The 22,482-nt window shown below is 42.1% G+C and overlaps 1 protein-coding gene across 1 annotated transcript in view; it reads right to left on the bottom strand.

Moving 5' to 3' along the window:
* cngb1a (cyclic nucleotide gated channel subunit beta 1a) overlaps window positions 1-22,482 on the bottom strand; it is a gene marked incomplete at both ends in the record, with an annotated part of 77,732 nt that overhangs the window by 31,892 nt on the left and 23,358 nt on the right. The window contains 8 exons of the mRNA XM_084154052.1: window positions 2,828-2,949; window positions 3,174-3,298; window positions 12,523-12,547; window positions 12,866-12,935; window positions 13,822-13,864; window positions 14,101-14,198; window positions 14,360-14,441; window positions 14,591-14,615. Of these exons, the coding sequence (XP_084010178.1) occupies window positions 2,828-2,949; window positions 3,174-3,298; window positions 12,523-12,547; window positions 12,866-12,935; window positions 13,822-13,864; window positions 14,101-14,198; window positions 14,360-14,441; window positions 14,591-14,615 (590 nt within the window). The remainder of the gene's footprint in view (window positions 1-2,827; window positions 2,950-3,173; window positions 3,299-12,522; window positions 12,548-12,865; window positions 12,936-13,821; window positions 13,865-14,100; window positions 14,199-14,359; window positions 14,442-14,590; window positions 14,616-22,482) is intronic.

Genomic DNA, 22,482 nt, shown 5'->3' with positions numbered 1-22,482 from the left:
GTAGAGGTGGACGCGTCTGAGGCCGGAATCGGGGCAGTTCTTTCACAACGGTCCGGCACACCACCTAAGCTCCGCACCTGTGCTTTTTATTCTAAGAAGCTCAGTCCGGCGGAGCGGAATTATGACGTAGGGGACAGGGAGCTGTTAGCCGTAGTACAGGCCCTAAAGGTGTGGAGGCATTGGCTTGAGGGGGCTCAACACCCTTTCCTCATTCTGACCGACCACCGTAACCTGGAATACATTCGGGCAGCTAGGAGACTGAATCCTCGCCAGGCTCGATGGACTATGTTTCTCGCCCGGTTTGTGTTCAAGATCACTTACATCCCTGGGTCGGAGAACGGGAAGGCAGATGCCCTGTCCCGGCGGTATGACACGGAGGAGAGGTGCGTGGAGCCCATTCCCATTCTACCGGAGTCTTGTCTGGTGGCACCGGTGGTGTGGGAGGTCGATGCGGAGATCGAGCGGGCATTACGCACCGACCCTAGCCCTCCACAGTGTCCGGTGGGTCGGACGTACGTCCCGCTCGAGGTCCGGGATCGGCTGATTTATTGGGCTCACACGTCACCCTCCTCTGGACATCCAGGTATTGGCCGGACAGTGCACTGCCTTAGTACGAAGTACTGGTGGCCAACGTTAGCCAGGGATGTGAGGGTTTATGTCTCCTCCTGCTCAGTGTGTGCCCAGTGTAAGGCGCCCAGACACTTGCCCAGGGGTAAATTACAACCCCTGCCCGTTCCACAGCGACCCTGGTCTCACCTCTCGGTGGATTTTGTTACCGACCTTCCCTCCTCACAAGGGAATACAACTGAATTGCTCCAGGTGGCAGTATGAAAAATGTATGCACTCACTAAATGTAAGTCGCTCTGGATAAGAGCGTCTGCTAAATGACTCAAATGTAAATGTAAATGTAAATACCACCATCCTGGTCGTTGTGGATCGGTTCTCGAAGGCCTGTCGTCTCCTTCCCATGCCGGGTCTTCCTACTGCCCTACAGACCGCTGAGGCTCTATTTACTCACGTCTTCCGGCATTACGGGGTACCCGAGGATATAGTGTCCGATCGAGGCCCCCAGTTTACCTCCAGAGTCTGGAGAGCCTTTATGGAACGGTTGGGGGTCTCGGTGAGCCTTACCTCGGGTTACCACCCGGAGAGTAATGGGCAGGTCGAACGAGTCAACCAGGATGTGGGTAGGTTTCTGAGGTCATATTGTCAGGGCCGGCCGGAGGAGTGGGCGAGATATGTGCCCTGGGCCGAGATGGCACAGAACTCTCTCCGCCACTCCTCCACTAGACTAACCCCTTTCCAGTGTGTGTTAGGGTACCAGCCGGTTCTGGCACCTTGGCATGAGAGCCAGATCGAGGCCCCTGCTGTGGATGAGTGGGTGCGGCGCTCGGAGGAGACGTGGAACGCTGCACACGTCCATCTGCAGCGAGCCATCCGTTGACAGAAGACGAGCGCCGACCTACACCGCAGTGAGGGGCCAGTGTACGCACCTGGAGATCGAGTCTGGCTCTCAACCAGAAACCTGCCCCTCCGCCTGCCCTGCCGGAAGCTGGGTCGGCGGTTTGTGGGGCCTTTTAAAGTCCTGAGGAGATTGAACGAGGTGTGTTACAGGTTACAACTGCCCATTGATTACAAGAATATTAACCCCTCGTTCCATGTGTCTCTCCTCAGGCCGGTGGTAGCTGGTCCACTCCAGGACTTTGAGATTGAGGAGACTCCTCCGCCCCCGTTGGACATCGAGGGGGCTCCGGCGTACACTGTTCGGACCATCCTGGATTCGAGACGCCGGATGGGGGGTCTCCAATATCTCGTGGAGTGGGAGGGGTACGGTCCGGAGGAGCGGTGCTGGGTGCCGAGGAGGGACATTCTGGATCCGTCCCTGCTGACCGAATTCCATCGTGGTCATCCTACGCGCCCTGCTCCGCGTCCTCCTGGTCGTCCCCGAGGCCGGGGGCGGCGCACGGCTGGAGCCGCACGTCAAGGGGGGGGTACTGTCACGGTTTCGGCCGAGGCGGCCCCTCCTCCTTGTTCGGGCAGGTTTCGGCGGTCGTCGTCTCCGGAGTACTAGCTGCCACCGTTCTATGTTTCTTGTTTGATTGGTTTTGTCTGTTTGTCACACCTGTTTTGTGTTATGTCTCATTAAGCACCCTATTTAGTTCCTTGTTGTTAGTTAGGTGTTGTGTGTAATTGTTTTCTTGCCGTGTTGCTGCGCTACCTATTTTGGTGCGCTATTTAGTAGTTTGCCTCGTTGTTTTAGGAGAGATTTACGCACATGTTTAGTGCGCCCGTTTGGTTACGCCTGTGCTCGCTTTTCTCGCCTCCGGGCTGTTCTTGGATTATTTTGTGTTGATCTACTAAAGACTTTGTTTGGACTTAACTTCTGCGTCCTGCGCCTGATTCCACACCACACCTACCTACAGCAACTCTTGACAGGGTGATTGTTTTCTGTGAGTTGAGTGTAGCTCAGTGGAGCTACTCGTACCTTGTATTGCCGGGGTAGATTATTCCCCTGTGCCTGTATTTTGTTGGAACTACTTGTACCTTGTATTGCCGGGGTAGATTATTCCCCTGTGCCTGTATTTTGTTGGAGCTACCCTTACCTTGTATTGCCGGGGTAGATTTCCAGCGCAACTGTGTACGACAGAATAAACTCTATATTCTGTGATTTACCCTCCTGCGCCTGACTCCTTCTAATCACACTCATCACACATACAGACAACGGGAGACAGATCTCTGGGAAAAATATGAGATTGTAAAAAGGTGAGTGTGAGAAGAATTAAGAGGGAATAGGAGGAAGAGGAAAACAGATGGACTCTTTTATTACTTCTCTTCCACTTTCACCATAGCAGCCTCCTCTGCCTCTTTCTTGATGCTCTCCATGAGGGGAGTCCATCTCTCTGTCTGTGTCTCTGCATCCTCTGCTTCTTGTTGCATGGCCATAATCTGCTGCGACAGAGAAATACAGTACATACAGAGAGTATGGCTATTGCAGCACCAGAAAAATAACATTATTAAGTTCAATGGCATTTCCATTATGAAAATGTAACAGTTTTGTTTTGTCGTAACATGTTGGTGACTTTCTGATCAGCTTTAAAGCTACTGCCACTTTTGTCCATTCAAGCATGGTAATCTAGTGACTACCAGCAAGGCTGTTTGACTCTGCCTCTGACCTGGGGTAGGAGTGAGGGTAAGGCCTGGAGCAGGGCCGCTCCCTGAGCCTCTTTGTTCTCTTTCTTCTCCCAATCCGGGTCCACCTCCTCCAGAACCATGTCTTCATGGCCCTGCAGGATGAGGACTAAACAGGAAATAGGAAACAAGTTGCAGGAAAAGGAGGTGGGTCAGTGGTGTTAGAGGATATGGAACAGTAGGGTGGGATCAACCAATCAAGAGAAAGACCTCATATTCAACACCCAATTAAGGCTTAAACTGTATTCATAACCAAGTGGGAATGTGGTATTTATCACATACGACTGGAAAAAATCCACTTGAAAGCCCCTCCAACTGGTAATAACTAGTGGGAAGCTTGTCTATCATCCCTGAGCTTCGACTTCTCCAACATGCTGACCTCTGACTTCACCTACTAAGGAAATTACCTCGATAACAGCATTTTCGGCAACCCATTTAATGCCATCAGTCACAATAGTTTTTTGTTTGTTGTTGTTGTACTTAACAGGTTCTACAGAAATTAAAGTTTTACTTATCAACAAATCATATTATGCATTACTAAGGTGTCTAATATTATTCAGAGAAGTTTCATATGATTTCTCAAAATGGTCACAGGACCACAAGCATAAATCACCAAGGTCTACTTTTACAGATGAATTTGGCACCAGAAGTCTGTATTCAACAGCTTCAAATATAATGTTTAAAGGTGTAGTTTACATATGTGCTTTAATTTTCAATACATTGAATCCATGATGTTTGTGGTATATAAAATATCTTAGTGGTCATATTTGCGACCAATAGGAAAATACACATTTAATCATAGCAGATTATTTATTTTTTCAGCAGATTGAAGTTAAGTGGGTTATGGATATACAGTTGAAGTCGGAAGTTTACATACAGCTTAGCCAAAAACATTTAAACTCCGTTTTTCACAATTCCTGACATTTAATCCTAGTAAAAATTCCCTGTCTTAGGTCAGTTAGGATCACCACTTTATTTTAAGAATGTGAAATGTCAGAATAATAGTAGAGAGAATGATTTATTTCAGCTTTTATTTCTTTCATCACATTCCCAGTGGGTCAGAAGTTTACATACACTCAATTAGTATTTGGTAGCATTGCCTTTAAATTGTTTAACTTGGGTCAAACGTTTCGGGTAGCCTTCCACAAGCTTCCCACAAGTTGGGTGAATTTTTGCCTATTCCTCCTGACAGAGCTGGTGTAACTGAGTCAGGTTTGTAGGCCTCCTTGCTCGCACACGCTTTTTCAGTTCTGCCCACACATTTTCTATAGGATTGAGGTCAGGGCTTTGTGATGGCCACTCCAATACCTTGACTTTGTTGTCCTTAAGTCATTTTGCCACAACTTTGGAAGTATGCTTGGGGTCATTGTCCATTTGGAAGACCCATTTGCAACCAAGCTTTAACTTTCTGATTGATGTCTTGAGCTGTTGCTTCAATATATCCACATAATTGTCCTTCCTCATGATGCCATCTATTTTGTGAAGTGCACCAGTCCCCCCCGTGCTTCACGGTTGGGAGGGTGTTCTTCGGCTTGCAAGCTACCCCTTTTTCCTCCAAACATAACGATGATCATTATGGCCAAACAGTTCTATTTTTGTTTCATCAGACCAGAGGACATTTCTCCAAAAATTACAATATTTTTCCTCATGTGCAGTTGCAAACCATAGTCTGGCTTTTTTATGGTGGTTTTGGAGCAGTGGCTTCTTCCTTGCAGAGCGGCCTTTCAGGTTATGTCGATATAGGACACGTTTTACTGTGGATATAGATACTTTTGTACCTGTTTCCTCCAGCATCTTCACAAGGTCCTTTGCTGTTGTTCTAGGGTTGATTTGCACTTTTCGCACCAAAGTACGTTCATCTCTAGGAGACAGAATGCTCTCCTTCCTGAGCGGTATGACGGCTGCGTGGTCCCAAGGTGTTTATACTTGCATACTATTGTATGTACAGATGAACGTGGTACCTTCAGGTGTTTAGAAATTGCTCCCAAAGATGAACCAGACTTGTGGAGGTCTACCATTTTTTTTCTGAGGTCTTGGCTGATTTTCTTTTGATTTTCCCATGATGTCAAGAAATGAAGCACTGAGTTTGAAGGTAGGCCTTGAAATGCATCCACAGGTACACCTCCAATTCACTAAAATTATGTCAAATAGCCTATCAGAAGCTTCTAATGCCATGACATCATTTTCTGGAATTTTCCAAGCTGTTTAAAGGCACAGTCAACTTAGTGTATGTAAACTTCTGGCCCACTGGAATTGTGATACAGTGAATTATAAGTGAAATAATATGTCTGTAAACAATTGTTGGAAAAATTACTTGTGTCATGCACAAAGTAGATGTCCTAACCGACTTGCCAAAACTATAGTTTGTTAACAAGAAATTTGGAGTGGTTGAAAAACAAGTTTTAATGACTACAACCTAAGTGTATGTAAACTTCAGACTTCAACTGTACTTGATCAAGATGACCTTACAGATGATTTTACGATTATCCATGAGCCTTTACATAATATATTTAAATCAGCGATTTTGACTGTAAAATGTCATATTTTGTTATTTTTTGGGGAATTGCCATGGGGGAATTACCAGACGTTCAACAGGCTTATAGGGAAGGACATTCGACAAGCACAGCTTGTGATTGGCTGAGAGAAATTGATTATACAAATATTGTGGGGGCTGTTTTGTTAGACTTCAGTGTGGCTTTTGACATTATCGGTCTTAATCTGCTGCTGGTAAAAGTTATGTGTTATGGCTTTATACCCCCTGCTATATTGTGGATAAAGAGATACCTGACACAGAGGGTGTTATTTAATGGAAGCCCCTCCAACATAATCCAGGTAGAATCAGGAATTCCCCAGGGCAGCTGTCTAGGCCCCTTACTTTTTTCAAACCTTACTAACGACATGCCACTGGGTAAAGCCAGTGTGTCAATGTATGCGAATGACTCAACACTATACATGTCAGGTACTACAGAGACTGAAATGACTGCAACACTTAACAAAGAGCTGCAGTTAGTTTCAGAATGGGAATGATTAAGGAATGAGTTAGTCCTAAATATTTCAAAAACTGAAAGCATTGTTTTTGGGACAAATCGTTTACTAAACCCTAAACGTCAACTAAATCTTTTAATGAATAATGTGGAAATTGAGCAAGTTGAGGTGACTAAACTGCTTGGAGTAACCCTGGATTGTAAACTGTCATGGTCAAAACATATTGATACAACAGTAGCTAAGATGGGGAGAAGTCTGTCCATAATAAAGCGCTGCTCTGCCTTCTTAACAGCACTATCAGCAAGGCAGGTCCTACAGGCTCTAGTTTTGTCGCACCTGGACTCAGTCGTGTGGTCAGGTGCCACAAAGAGGGACTTAGGAAAATTTCAATTGGCTCAGAACAGGGCAGCACGGCTGGCCCTTGCATGTACACAGAGAGCTAATATTAATAATATGCATGTCAATCTCTCCTGGCTCAAAGTGGAGGACAGATTGACTTCATCACTACTTGTATTTGTGAGAGGTATTGACATGTTGAATGCACCAAGCTGTCTGTTTGAACTACTGGCACACAGCTAGGACACCCATGCATACCCCACAAGACATGCCACCAGAGGTCTCTTCACAGTCCCCATGTCCAGAACAGACTATGGGAGGCACACAGTACTACATAGAGCCATGACTACATGGAACTCTATTCCACATCAAGTAACTCATGCAAGCAGTAAAATTAGCAACACAAACATAGGCACAGACACATGCATACACACACGTAAACATTAATTTTGTGTTGTAGATATGTGGTAGTAGAGTAGGGGCTTGAGGACACACACTTAATGTGTTGTGATATCTGTTGTGAATGTCTTGTAATGTTTTTAAAACTGCCTTAATTTTGCTGGACCCCAGGAAGAGTAGCTGCTGCCTTGGGGATACATAATAAATACAAATAGACCCGTACACTGAAAAAGTTTAATAATTTAACAAATATTTTATGTCAATAGGTTTGTTTAGTGTCTCTTCCAAAATGGTATATCTGGTTTATGTGCGTTTTGCTGAATAGTCACAAAGGTCGACCTGGTATATCAGAGTATTGGGACATAGCCACAGGTGTAAACCTGGTTCGTATGGGTATTTGGGCTGAAATATGCAGGTGTAGATCTTGTTTATATTAGTATTTGGACTCGGTCAAAGGTGTAGACCTGGTTTGTACAGTAGTAGTACTCGAGCTGAGTTGCAGGGGTAGACCTGGTTTACAGTTTATGAGTATTCAGGCTACGGCATATTTAGACCTGGCTTAGTTGACTCATTGTGTTCAAGCACAGGTGCAGACTTTGTAGGTATGTAAATTGAAGCTGAAGTACAGGTGGAGACCAGGTTTGTATGAATAGTGGCGCTGAAATGCATAAGTACACCTATTTGTGACATGTAACAGTTGACCTGTTTAAAAAAAATCTATATTGGGTTAGATGTGCAGATGTACACCTGGTCTGTAAGGATATTGAGGCTGAATGTCACGGTTTCGGCCGAGGCTGCCTCTCTCCCTTGCTCGGGCAGGCTTCGGCGTTCGTCGTCTCCGGAATACTAGCTGCCACCGTTGTATGTTTCTATGTTCGTTTGCTTTTGTCTGATTGTTGTACACCTGTTATCGTTTAGTGTAATTAGTCTCCTATAAGTTCTCGTTGTGTTTGTCTAGTGTTGTGTGTGATTGTTTTACTGTCGTGCCGGTAGGCTGGATATTTACTGTTTGCTCGGTTGAGCTATTTTGCTCCTTAGTTTTGGAGTATTTTGTCGCACCTGTTTGTGCGCTTGTGTTTTCGCCTACGTGCGGAGCTTTTGCCTCAGGGCAGTTATTTCGTGTTTGTTTTGCTGTGCATCACTAAAGTCTGTTGGACTAACGTACTGCGTCCTGCGCCTGATTCCACCCACACCCACCTACATCTACCTTGACACTGAAGTACAAGTGTAGACCTGGTTTGTATGAATGTTGAGGCTTGGGCACTAGGGTGGACCTGTCTTATATCAGTATGCCCGTGGATTTACCTGGTTTGTATGAGTAATGTGGAGTAGGGATACACAAGGCTCCTACAGGTAATGGTTCTGGATGGACATCTATTGCCCATTCAAATCATTTCTGGCAACAAGTTTGTGGTATGAAAAAAATGAATGGGGCTGTGGCACATGTGTTATACCACTGTACTATGAGTTTATCCATGAAATGATTAGCGTATACAGGTCAGAGGTCACAGGACTAAGATATACAAATAACAGTGTTGGGGTGTGCCGCAAATAGCTGGACATACAGTGGGGAAAAAAAGTATTTAGTCAGCCACCAATTGTGCAAGTTCTCCCACTTAAAAAGATGAGAGAGGCCTATAATTTTCATCATAGGTACACGTCAACTATGACAGACAAAATGAGAAAAATAAATCCAGAAAATCACATTGTAGGATTTTTAATGCATTTATTTGCAAATTATGGTGGAAAATAAGTATTTGGTCAATAACAAAAGTTTCTCAATACTTTGTTATATACCCTTTGTTGGCAATGACACTGCTCAAACGTTTTCTGTAAGTCTTCACAAGGTTTTCACACACTGTTGCTGGTATTTTGGCCCATTCCTCCATGCAGATCTCCTCTAGAGCAGTGAGGTTTTGGGGCTGTCGCTGGGCAACACGGACTTTCAACTCCCTCCAAAGATTTTCTATGGGGTTGAGATCTGGAGACTGGCTAGGCCACTCCAGGACCTTGAAATGCTTCTTACGAAGCCACTCCTTCGTTGCCCGGGCGGTGTGTTTGGGATCATTGTCATGCTGAAAGACCCAGCCACGTTTCATCTTCAATGCCCTTGCTGATGGAAGGAGGTTTTCACTCAAAATCTCACGATACATGGCCCCATTCATTCTTTCCTTTACACAGATCAGTCGTCCTGGTCCCTTTGCAGAAAAACAGCCCCAAAGCATGATGTTTCCACCCCCATGCTTCACAGTAGGTATGGTGTTCTTTGGATGCAACTCAGCATTCTTTGTCCTCCAAACACGCCGAGTTTAGTTTTTACCAAAAAGTTATATTTTGGTTTCATCTGACCATATGACATTCTCCCAATCCTCTTCTGGATCATCCAAATGCACTCTAGCAAACTTCAGACGGGCCTGGACATGTACTGGCTTAAGCAGGGGGACACGTCTGGCACTGCAGGATTTGAGTCCCTGGCGGCGTAGTGTGTTACTGATGGTAGGCTTTGTTACTTTGGTCCCAGCTCTCTGCAGGTCATTCACTAGGTCCCCCTGTGTGGTTCTGGGATTTTTGCTCACCGTTCTTGTGATCATTTTGACCCCATGGGATGAGATCTTGCGTGGAGCCCCAGATCGAGGGAAATTATCAGTGGTCTTGTATGTCTTTCATTTCCTAATAATTGCTCCCACAGTTGATTTCTTCAAACCAAGCTGCTTACCTATTGCAGATTCAGTCTTCCCAGCCTGGTGCAGGTCTACAATTTTGTTTCTGGTGTCCTTTGACAGCTCTTTGGTCTTGGCCATAGTGGAGTTTGGAGTGTGACTGTTTGAGGTTGTGGACAGGTGTCTTTTATACTGATAACAAGTTCAAACAGGTGCCATTAATACAGGTAACGAGTGGAGGACAGGAGCCTCTTAAAGAAGAAGTTACAGGTCTGTGAGAGCCAGAAATCTTGCTTGTTTGTAGGTGACCAAATACTTATTTTCCACCATAATTTGCAAATAAATTCATTTAAAATCCTACAATGTGATTCTCTGGATTTTTTCCCCTCAATTTGTCTGTCATAGTTGATGTGTACCTATGATGAAAATTACAGGCCTCTCTCATATTTTTAAGTGGGAGAACTTGCACAATTGGTGGCTGACTAAATACTTTTTTCCCCACTGTAGGTTACTGTTGGTGACTACAACACATTTTGTTACGTTACAGCTTTATTCTAAAATATTCCAAGAGGAACAAACCTCTTGACCTTGGTCGCTAGGTGTTGGCTTAAGGTCGCTACAATCCATTGCAGTACTGTGCTTTACAAAAGGTTGGCATTACTGTACGGATCCCTTGAAAATATATTCAACAAATACAATATACCCAACTTTTAATCATATCATGTAATTCGGACCCCTTCATATACTTGACTGTTAGAATATTTATAGGTATAAGCCTAATTGATTGATTGATTGATTGGTAGATTGATTTGTAGATTGATTGGTAGATTGAATGACTGTCACACAATACACCAGACTGCATTTCAAACTCTTTATTAATCATAAACAAATTGCATATAATATAACAACATCTTCATAAGAATAGGATAGCTGCCTGGGCTTAGCTAGTTACTATGTTTTTCTTATTTGACAAACATAATAACAACAGTACTAACAGTAGTGTGTACTATGCTAACAGTACGTCGACTACAAACCGTATGTGAAATATAGTGCTAGCCAATCCAACTTTTTTTATTGTCACGGTTCCATGCAATCTAAAAACAATTGATAGCAGTGTATTGATTCTACACTGTTTAAAATGAGAATGGAAGTATTGGCAAAAGCATGACCGCTCATGCTTGCTGTGATCACCCTGTCTCTCTGGAGAAAACAGAATACCTAGGTTTTTTGAGATTCCTAGGCTTTTTGGAGATAATTGTTTATGGAATAATCATTAGCATCGTTGTGCCATTGCTATTAAAGGGAGATATTGTCTCCAAAGTGATGATTTTAACAGATAATGATCATAACTTCGAAAGCACAATAAACCCATTTGGCTATGTTTACACAGCCATCCTAGCAACCCAATTCAGATTTTGCTTCATATCCAACTGTTCACACTCAGTTTTATATGGGACAGATTTGTGCATTGACACTCATGTAGCCTCTGAAATAGCACACATATGCAATGCTAATTTACTTATTGTTTTCATGTAAAAAAAAACACAACCTTTAAGAGCAACATTTTTTATTTGATCTGAGCATCCACACTGAGGTTGCATATGGAGCATCAGAATTGAGAGCCACATACGGATGTGGTATAAATCAGAACATAAAAGATCAGATTCCATGTGTTTTTTTAGCTGTTTAGAATTTGGGGGATAGATCATATATGTTTCAGAAATGCCAAATAATTGACATATGATCAAAATTGAGCTGCCTGTGTAAACACAGCCTTTGTAAATTAGGCTACATTCAATCCCATGCTTAGCTAATTCTGCTGGTTTATGGGTATTTAAACATAATTAGTAATTTCATTCAGAATCACTTATCATTGGTTCAATCGTTTGTGGGAAGGGGAAAAGTGCATTATGCGTTATAGCTGCGCAAGAACTAAAAGCTCTATTGCTTTACAGAGCCATTGATTATTTATATCTATGTGTGTGTCAGAGGAGGCTGGTGGGAGGAGCTATAGGAGGACTGACTCATTGTAATGGCTGGAATGGAATAAATTGAACGATATCAAACACATCAAACATATGGCACCCTTAGCGGAGTTGCCAACAACTGGATGCATCTGGTTTTCAGGGATACAGCTATCTTCAACCTAGGTTCCTTTTCCGCTGAAAACCAGATATGGGAACTCCACTCAGGCGTTTCTTTTACGTCTGCTACGTTAGGTTAAACATATGGAAGACACATGTTTGACCATTCCATTTATGCCATTCCAGCCATTACAATGAGCATGTCCTCCTATAGCTCCTCCCTCCAGCCTCCTCTGGTAAGTGTGTGTCCATTTATGAATTTCTCTGTCTTTTTTGCCTGTCTGTTGATCTGCCTGTCTCGCTCCAATCTTCAGTGTGTGCCTGTGGTTTAGTCTCCTCTTCTATGTGTGTGTATATGTTTTTGTGAGCGACTTTTTCCCAGTATTCCTTCTCCTTTTGTTTAAGGGGTTCTCAGCACACCTTCCCCCCTGAAACAGATTGAGAAGAGGAGCCCAGTTAGAGTCTGCCTCATCATGGACACTCGCCCTAATCAACCAATCAATACACCCTGTAATTAACCAATCAACCAATCAATGAACCTGCAAATCACTGCCCCACTACACTGACAAATCAATCAAACTACCTCGAAGCATAACTCAGGTCACTGAAGTGTGTCCATAACTGATATCAGACTCAAAGGAACAGTGCCAATGTCTGGTTGTACTCTCTGTTGTCCTGCCTGTCTGTTGTCTATTGGATGTTCAGACTTCTTTGTATACTGTTTTGATTTTAATTGACCATAATGCTGATCGTTTTCTGAACACCATTTTGAGTTTTATGATCAGGCAATTACTTAGAGTAAAGCATCTGAAAACGGGTTCTGTGAGATGCTGTATGTGTATGAGAGCCATGAGAACAGCTTTACTTACTGTTCTGCACAGCCTCAGCGTTATCCTGTCAGAGGGGGAGACACAAAACAAAAGATTTTAGACTTCAGTTTCCATTTACCTACATCCTCTTTCAGCTACGTCCTGTTTAGATTAAGTTTAAGAACAACTTTGAATAAAAATTATCATTTGATTCTAAAAACCAGGGCCTTGTTCATTCTTCATTAAGCACCAAACGGAAGAAACTGTACTGAAACAAGGAAGGACTACCTGAACTTATCCAATAAGAAATGTGGTTTATCATGCAAAGTGTTTTGCTACAATGTGCCTTAATGAATACTATCCTGGTTTGTTGCCTTGTGTCATTAGGAGGTTAGTCACTCACCGATCCACTGGGAGTCAGGACAGGCTGAGGTAACATACGACCAAAGCTCTGAACAATCCAGCCAACCACACTGTAGAAGGAGAACAGAGATATTAGAATATGGACTGTCTACATCACAGGGCATGTTGAACAGCTGCTATCATGCTTTAGCAGTATAGCACATTTCAGGGCTATTACTATGACATAACAGCGTCGGAGAATGTGTTTGCAAGCCGTTGCCATGTTATAGCAGCGTAGAGATTGTGTCAGACCATTTGGAAGGGAAAGGGGATACCTAGTCAGTTGCACAACTGAATGCATTCAACCGAAAATGTGTCTTCTGCATTTAACCCAACCCCTCTGAATCAGAGAGGTGCGGGGGGCTGCCTTAATCGATGTCATCGGCGCCCAGGGAGCAGTTGTTGTTGGTTAACTGCATTGCTCAGGGGGATTCGAATCAGCAACCTTTCGGTTACTGGTCCAATGCTCTTAGCAGGTAATGTAGACAGGGTAGAATTATATTTTCCTGCTTTTTTGCCGCTCTGTAGGTGGGCCAAAAGCTGCTAGGGTGAGGCAGTAACGGAAGCAGCCATATAAAACATCCAGGTCTTTGCCCCAAAGTGTGAGGGGCTTACACAACATGCAGGGTAGACTGATACAGCTATGGTACAAAGCTTCCTAGCTGTGCCTTTAGGTAGGAGGGGCTTTGATAGCTAAGCATGGCATTTCCTGCCAATTATAAGCTGCGGCCATTTTGTCACATACTTGTGCTGTTTCTCCTCCTCACTGTCATGACAACAGATACATAACAATAAAACAACGTTAATGCAGGAAATGTTTTTTTCCCCATTAAACTGTTCAAATAGTTCCCTTTACAACCTCTGTACAATCTGTAATATTTACATTAATAAGTGCATGTTTGTGTATCAATGAGCTTGTAGTGTAAATACAACAGAGTACACGTCTGTGAGACTCACTTTGCTTTGGCCTCTTCTTCAACTTCCGGAGATGAAGGGGTCACTGCAAGGGCAGAACAAACAGCTCATAAATATGCAACAGATGTAAAAAAAATTAAAAAAATAATAATATATATATATATATATATATATAGGCTTGCTGGTGCATGAGGTTTCTAGCCTCAGAACAAGATATATGATTGGTGATCGGCTGTGGAACCAATATAGAGTAACCTATTGCTCAGCACCCCCAAGCATCCCTGCGATAAATTTGAGGAGCTCTGTGTGGTAGAAGACTACCTTTCTGTGGGCAGGCGGCCTTCGCTGAGACGTCTTTGTTGATGTCAGCTGGCTGGGGAACCACCTTCTCAAAACCCTGCTTGATCCACTCATACACCCTGAGAACAGAACACACGACACACAGGCACAAACACACACATTAGAATGTCATTGGAGACAACAAAGTGGGTAGAAGAGAGAGATTGAAGGAGAGAGAGAGGCACAAATGCACGCACACATGCATGTACACACACACACACACACACACACACACACACACCTAGGTGGGATTCCCTTCTCCTCTTCAGGCTCTTCATCTGACATAACCTCCACCACAGGAATATGAGGAAGAGGCTTTGCATCTAGAGATAAGGAGTTAATCATCATCAGCATCATCATCATCAACCCACCACAACATCACCAATAGAACCACAAGCAATGTCATGATTATCATGATCCGTCATCATGCTACTACTTCTAACCACAGAAAAAGGATGTTGTTAGCTCTCACCTGGGACATCTTGGATAGCATGCACCTGCAGGGAAACAAACATTCACAGAAAATCTATAAATATTCAACATTCACAGACATCAACAATAACAGAGAAGTGTTGTAATGAGGTGTAAGTAGTTTGTATACATACAGTGCCTTCAGAAAGTATTCATAATCCTTGACTTATCCCACATTTTGTTGTGTTACAGCCTGAAAATGGATGAAATATATATTTTCTTACCCATCTACACACAATACCCCATAATGACAAAGTGAAAACATGTTTTACACATTTTTGCAAGAACATATTACAGAAATATCTCATTTTATTCACCCCTGAGTCAATACATGTTGGAATCACTTTTGGCAGCGATTACAGCTGTGAGTCTTTTTGGGAAAGTCTCTAAGAGCTTTGCACACCTGGATTGTTCAATATTTGCACATTATTATTTAAAAAAGTATTCAAGCTCTGTCAAGTTGGTTGTTGATCATTGCTAGACAGCCATTTTCTTGCCGTAGATTTTCATGCTGATTTAAGTCAAAACTAACTAGGCCCACTCAAGAACCTTCAATGTCGTCTTGGTAAGCAACTCTAGTGTATATTTGACCTTGTGTTTTAGTTTATTGTCCTGCTGAAATGTGAATTTGACCCCAGTGGCTGTTGGAAAGCAGACTGAACCAGGTTTTGCTCTAGGATTTTGCATTTGCTTAGCTCTATTCTGTTTATTTTTATCCCAAAAAACTCCCCAGTCCTTAACGATTACAAGTATACCCATAACATGATGCAGCCACCACCATGCTTGAAAATATGAAGAGTGGTACTCAGTAATGTGTTGTGTTGGATTTGACCCAAACATAACACTTTGTATTCAGGAAATATAGTTCATTTCTTTGCCACATTTTTTTTTACTTTAGCGCCTTATTGCATGTTTTGGAATATTTGTATTCTGTACAGGCTTCCTTCTTTTCACTCTGTCATTTAGGTTAGTATTGTGGAGTAACTACAATGTTGTTGATCTATCCTCAGTTTTCTCCTATCACAGCTATTAAACTCTAACTGTTTTTTTAAGTCATCATTGGCCTCATGGTGAAATCGCTGAGCGGTTTACTTCCTCTCCGGCAACTGAGTTAGGAAGGACGCCTGTATTTTTGTAGTGACTGGGTGTATTGATACACCATCCAAAGTGTAATTAATGACTTCACCATGTTCAAAGGGACATTCAATGTCTGCTATTATTTTTTTTTACCCAACTACCAATAGGTGCCCTTCTTTGCGAGGCTTTGGAAAACCTCCCTGGTCTTTGTGGTTGAATCTGTGTTTGAAATTCATTGCTTGACTGAGGGACCATACAGACAATTGTATGTGTGGGGTACTATTATTGCACACAGAGTGAGCCCATGCAACTTATTATGTGACTTGTTAAGCAAATGTTTACTCCTGAACTTATTTAGACATGCCATAACAAAGGGGATGAATACGTATTGACTCAAGACATTTCAGCTTTTAATTTTTAATTAATTTGTAAACATTTCTAAAAACACAATTCCACTTTGACATTATGGGGTTTTGTGTGTAGGCCAGCGACACAAAATCATTTTAAATTCAGGCTGTAACACAACACAATGTGGAAAAAGTCAAGGGGTGTGAGTACTTTCTGAAGGCACTGTAGGTTTGTGCTGCTTCTCATAAAATTGCAATTTTCTTCTAAACAGGGCGAAGCTCTTTGTGTCTTAAAAGGCCTTCTCACATACTGTACAAGCCACAGCCGGAACCTGCACAGATAAACAACTCTGGACCTGAACAGCTACAGGGTTAGGAGTTGGGCCAAAGAAAGATCCTGGGTGTTTCTCAAAATGCATACTACCGTGCCCTGTGAGGGTCAGAGTATGAGTCCAAATCAAAAGTATGTGAAACGGAGTACGGAGGGCACTTCTTGGAAGCGTACTCCGTTTGTACATATTTTGAAGGATGCATCGATGCAAGCTTCAGCGGAAAGTATCCGTAGAAATATGACGGAACCACGTAAAAAACGATGCAAAATGTATTGAAATCAATGGCGGCCATTATTTGAGCTGAAGCGAGAGAAAATAAACTCAGACTTTAGAATGAAATGTTTCCTATTCACATCTCATATGTTGCCTTAATACAATATTTTATCTTGACACGTTAATAAATACAAAATTACAATTGTTAATTTTGGCATTACCTGCCTACCTGTGTGTAGATTGCAAGCCCATAGTAAGTAAATAGGGCTAACTGGCTAGCTACTACTGTTCGCTAGCTAGATAGCCACGAAAAATTGACCTTGCATAACATTAGTTTTAGGTAATTTTTGACAGTTAATTTATCTGATTAGCTAGATTATTACGATTCACATATAGCTTGCTGATAGTTATGAAAAAAACGTTTGCTTTGTATATATCTTGTTTTGTCTCTATTGTTGCCATTGTCCTGGCTGGAAGAAGATTCAGTGAATGGGGAGGTGCAGTGTGCGGTAATACAGTAGGGGGAGTACGAGTGCTTCTCAAATGTAATGTTTTATGCGTTCTCCATACTCTCGTCCTCACAAGAACGTACTCAAGAGAACGTCCTCTGAGAATGCACTCGGAGCATGAGAGTGTGGAGCATGTGTTCCTAATTCATTATCACTAACAATTGGAAAAGAATACACAGTGATGCATACATGGGCTGACTGCTGTCCAACTCTTCCAAAGACCGCCAATGAAGTGATGAGATCCAAATGGAGATGTTATGTGATTGGATAATGTCATTCTGTTTTGATGGCTGACTGATATAAATATGATTCTCCAATCAGGGATTGTGGAAAACCCTTTTCTCTCCAGGTCAAGAGTTATCTATCCCCGTCGATCATCAAACAACTAGACCACAGGAATCGGCGCCTTGCAGAACCTGCTTGAGCGGATGACATGTACAGTGAGGGGAAAAAAGTATTTGATCCCCTGCTGATTTTGTACATTTGCCCACTGACAAAGAAATGATCAGTCTATAATTTTAATGGTAGGTTTATTTGAACAGTGAGAGACAGAATAACAACAAAAAAATCCAGAAAAACGCATGTCAAAAATGTTATAAATTGATTTGCATTTTAATGAGGGAAATAAGTATTTGACCCCTCTGCAAAACATGACTTAGTACTTGGTGGCAAAACCCTTGTTGGCAATCACAGAGGTCAGACGTTTCTTCTAGTTGGCCACCAGGTTTGCACACATCTCAGGAGGGATTTTGTTCCACTCCTCTTTGCAGATCTTCTCCAAGTCATTACGGTTTCGAGGCTGACGTTTGGCAACTTGAACCTTCAGTTCCCTCCACAGATTTTCTATGGGATTAAGGTCCTGGAGACTGGCTAGGCCACTCCAGGACCTTCATGTGCTTCTTCTTTAGCCACTCCTTTGTTGCCTTGGCCGTGTGTTTTGGGTCATTGTCATGCTGGAATACCCATCCACGACCCATTTTCAATGCCCTGGCTGAGGAAAGGAGGTTCTCACCCAAGATTTGACGGTACATGGCCCGTCCATCGTCCCTTAGATGCGGTGAAGTTGTCCTGTCCCCTTAGCAGAAAAACACCCCCAAAGCATAACGTTTCCACCTCCATGTTTGACTGTGTCAATGGTGTTCTTGGGGTGATAGGCAGCATTCCTCCTCCTCCAAACACGGCGAGTTGAGTTGATGCCAAAGAGCTCGATGGTCTCATCTGACCACAACACTTTCACCCAGTTCTCCTCTGAATCATTTAGATGTTCATTGGCAAACTTCAGATGGCCCTGTATATTTGCTTTCTTGAGCAGGGGGACCTTGCGGGCGCTGCAGGATTTCAGTCCTTCACGGCGTAGTGTGTTACCAATTGTTTTCTTGTTGACTATGGTCCCAGCTGCCTTGACATCATTGACAAGATCCTCCCGTGTAGTTCTGGGCTGATTCCTCACCGTTCTCATGATCATTGCAACTCCACGAGATGAGACCTTGCATGGAGCCCCAGGCCGAGGGAGACTGACAGTTATTTTGTGTTTCTTCCATTTGCGAATAATCGCACCAACTGTTGTCACCTTCTCACCAAGCTGCTTGGCGATGGTCTTGTAGCCCAGTCCAGCCTTGTGTAGGTCTACAATCTTGTCCCTGACATCCTTGGAGAGCTCTTTGGTCTTGGCCATGGTGGAGAGTTTGGAATCTGATTGATTGATTGCTTCTGTGGACAGGTGTCTTTTATACAGGTAACAAACTGAGATTAGGAGCACTCCGTTTAAGAGTGTGCTCCTAATCTCAGCTCGTTACCTGTATAAAAGACACCTGGGAGCCAGAAATCTTTCCGATTGAGAGGGGTCAAATACTTATTTTCCTCATTAAAATGCAAATCAATTTATACAATTTTTGACTTGTGTTTTTCTGGATTTTTTTGTTGTTATTCTGTCTCTCACTGTTCAAATAAACCTACCATAAAAATTATAGACTGATCATTTCTTTGTCAGTGGGCAAACATACAAAATCAGCAGGGGATCAAATACTTTTTTCCCTCACTGTATATCAGTGAATCATTGTGGCCAGCAAGAACAGGCCCTCTCAGCCTTAAGGCACATCTGGGGTGGGAGAGCGGTAGCAATGGGACATTGTGGCGAATGGATCTCTAGACCTAGGGTTGGACACGGCTGCAGCAGGTCCGTTAGCATTGGGTTTAAGTTAGTATAGCATAGCAACGCCCATGTTATAGCTAGCTACTTACGCTGGTTTTTTTCTTAACCTCCGGCACTTTGCTCACTTCTGCAATCTGAATGGAAATTCTGTTAAACACGACTCGCTTAGCTCCAAGTACAGAACTGAGAGTCTGATAAAGCTTATGCTACACGTTAGCATAAGCCATGAGTCATTTTGGTTAGCATATTAGCAAGGCCCTTGTAGCTACTTACGCTAGGTTTTTTCTTAACCTCTGGCGACTTGCTCACCTCTGCAATCTGAATGGAAATGCTGTTAAACACGGCTAGCCTGGCTCCGAGTACAGAACTGAGAATTTGAGAAAGCTAATGCTACATGTTAGCATAAGCCATGAGTAAATTTGGTTAGCATATTAGCAAGGCCCTTGATGTAGCTACTTACGCTGGGTTTATTCTTAACTTCCGGCACGTTGCTCACCTCTGCAATCTGAATGGAAATGCTGTTAAAAACGGCTATCCTGGCTCCAAGTACAGTACAGAGATGAGTCAAAGAAAGCTAATGCTACACGTTAACCATTAATAATATATTTTGGTCCTCTCTCACTGAGAATTTAAAAAAAAATCAGAGCTGGTGGATTAAAGTTAACAAATGCTTGAGGGGCTGCTTAAGTCCTCTTTACTTTTTTATTTTTAGTGTGCAGTTTGTTTTTGGGTAGGGGGTGTTATATAGCTACAACACTTGACTACAACCAAGTAACCAACCAATTTAACTGACTTACATGATAGTTCAGACAACACTGCTTCAGGTTATTACTCAAATAAAATCTGTGGACCCTTCAGGAAACCTGTCAGACCATTCCATCTGTACCTCTGTTGTCTCCGCAGGTTCCACCTCCTCCATGTTTTTCAAATCAGGCTGTGGAACCACACTGGCCAATCCCTGGGCAATCCAGCCCATGACTCCCGACCCCTGCCTGTGGAGAGATAAAATATGCAAATTGTTTTGATTGACAAACACTTTCATTGACAGCGTTGTCTGTGGCTTTGCTAAATATATGCACTAGAAGGCAGTGGAGGGGGGGTCAGTGCAAGCAGTTTACAATAACGTAAGCGGTGGCAGTGGCAGGATTGGTACGACTTTGTAGGTTTGACATAATCAAAATATGGTCAGGGGTTTTAATTAAGTCAATTCAGGTATTGTAGCTTATATTTGTTACATTGAACATAATATTTTCATCATGGCATTCTAAATCTGAATTAATAAAAAATTGATGCAAATTAATGGGAAGGATTGGCAGCATTTATTAGCATTTAGATAGTGCTAATACCTTTCCCATTAATTTAGGTTAACGAGATCTACAAAACTCATGGAGTACAATTTTTATTAACTTTTATTTATTAATGGCCAGGTCGCAGTTGTAAATGAGAACTTGTTCTCAACTGGCTTACCTGGTTAAATAAAGGTGAAATAAAAAATTAATAAAAAATGGGAACCCAATTGAGACCAGTGTCTCATTTACAATGGTGCCCTGAGGACAAAAATTACATTAATACAGCAACAACAAAAAAACAAAAAACTACAAGACAGCTATAAATACATTACATCAGGTTATTGCAACAAGCTATAATAATCAATTGAAACTATTGCACACTTCAGTGAACTCATTTAACAACAGAGTTTTAAACTGACCTATCCAGGTGTAATTTGTTTTGTAAGATACTCCATAACTGTGGTGCATTAAAACTAAAGGCGGATTTACCAAACTGTGTGGAGAGAAGCGGGACCTCAAGAATTAACCAACACTGCGAACGGGTTTGGTATCTCTAATGTTTATATTTCAACAGGGAAGTGAGGTATGTTGAAAGCTTTGTAAACAAGAAGGGAGTAATGAAGTGAGCTACCTTCTGATACAGGATACAGTGATAAGTATTAAAACTGTCACCTGTAATAAAGCGAAGGGCGTTATGGTAGACGGCATCCAAAGAGTAGTGGCTTCTGCATTCTGGTAAATGGTGTCACCATAGTCAAGATCTGGCAGGAAAGTTGACTGTACAAGGCCACTTTCAATCTTATCTTTTTAACTAGCTCATCGGTATGTTTTTTAAACGTTCTTTATCAATCCAAATCCCCAGATTTTTATAGGCGGGAACCTGCTCGATGAGAGAACCATCCAATGAGTGAATATGTAGCCCATCAGACATTTTTCCGTGAATTAGAGAACAACATATATTTAATTTTGCCCACATTAAGTATACGTTTTGAATCAACAAGGGCTTTCTGTAATGTAACAAAATACATACATAGACCAATATTATTTATAAATAGTAAAGAGAACAGGTCCCAAAATCGACTCCTGCAGTACACCTTTCGTAATATCGAGGAAACTAGACTTGACACCATCAGAAAGCACACATTGTGCCCTGTCTGTCAAATAGTTCTTAAACCATTTGCAAGACTCCTTATCCAGGCTAATTTCAGACCGTTTTTGAATGAGTAGGGAATGGTCAATGATGTCGAATGCCTTGGAAAGGTCTATAAATAAGGCAGCACAAAGTTTTTTTATAATCTAGGTAATTTAACACATAATTTAAAACAAACAGTGGCTGAAACAGTGCTATGTCCAGATCTAAAACCAGATTGGTGCATATTTACAGTGGTGTAATGTACTTAAGTAAAAATACTTTAAAGTACTACTTATGTACTTTTTGGGGGTATCTGTACTTTACTTGACTATAAATTTTGTTTGACTACTTTTACTTTTACTTCACTTTAGAAAATAATGTATACATTTTCCCTGACACCCAAAAGTACTCGTTACATTTTGAATACTTAGCAGGACAGGAAAATTGTCCAATTCATGTACTTATCAAGAGAACACATAGTCATCCCTACTGCCTCTGATCTGGCGGACTCACTAAACACAAATGCATAACTTGTAAATGATGTCTGAGTGTTGGAGTGTGCCCTGGCTAAAATCTTAAAACAAGAAAATGGTGCCGTCTGCTTTGCTTAATGTAAGGAATTTGAAATTATTTATAATTTTACTTTTGATACTTAAGTATATTTTAGCAATTACATTTACTTTTGATACTCAAGTATATTTAAAACCAAATTAAAACCTGGCTAAAATCTTAAAACAAGAAAATGGTGCCGTCTGCTTTGCTTAATGTAAGGAATTTGAAATTATTTATAATTTTACTTTTGATACTTAAGTATATTTTAGCAATTACATTTACTTTTGATA

This window comes from Coregonus lavaretus, assembly GCF_964263955.1.
Source record: "Coregonus lavaretus genome assembly, chromosome: 37".
Lineage (NCBI taxonomy): Eukaryota > Metazoa > Chordata > Actinopteri > Salmoniformes > Salmonidae > Coregonus > Coregonus lavaretus.
Note: the sequence above shows the minus strand (reverse complement) of the source record. Positions and strands in the feature narration are given on the sequence as shown.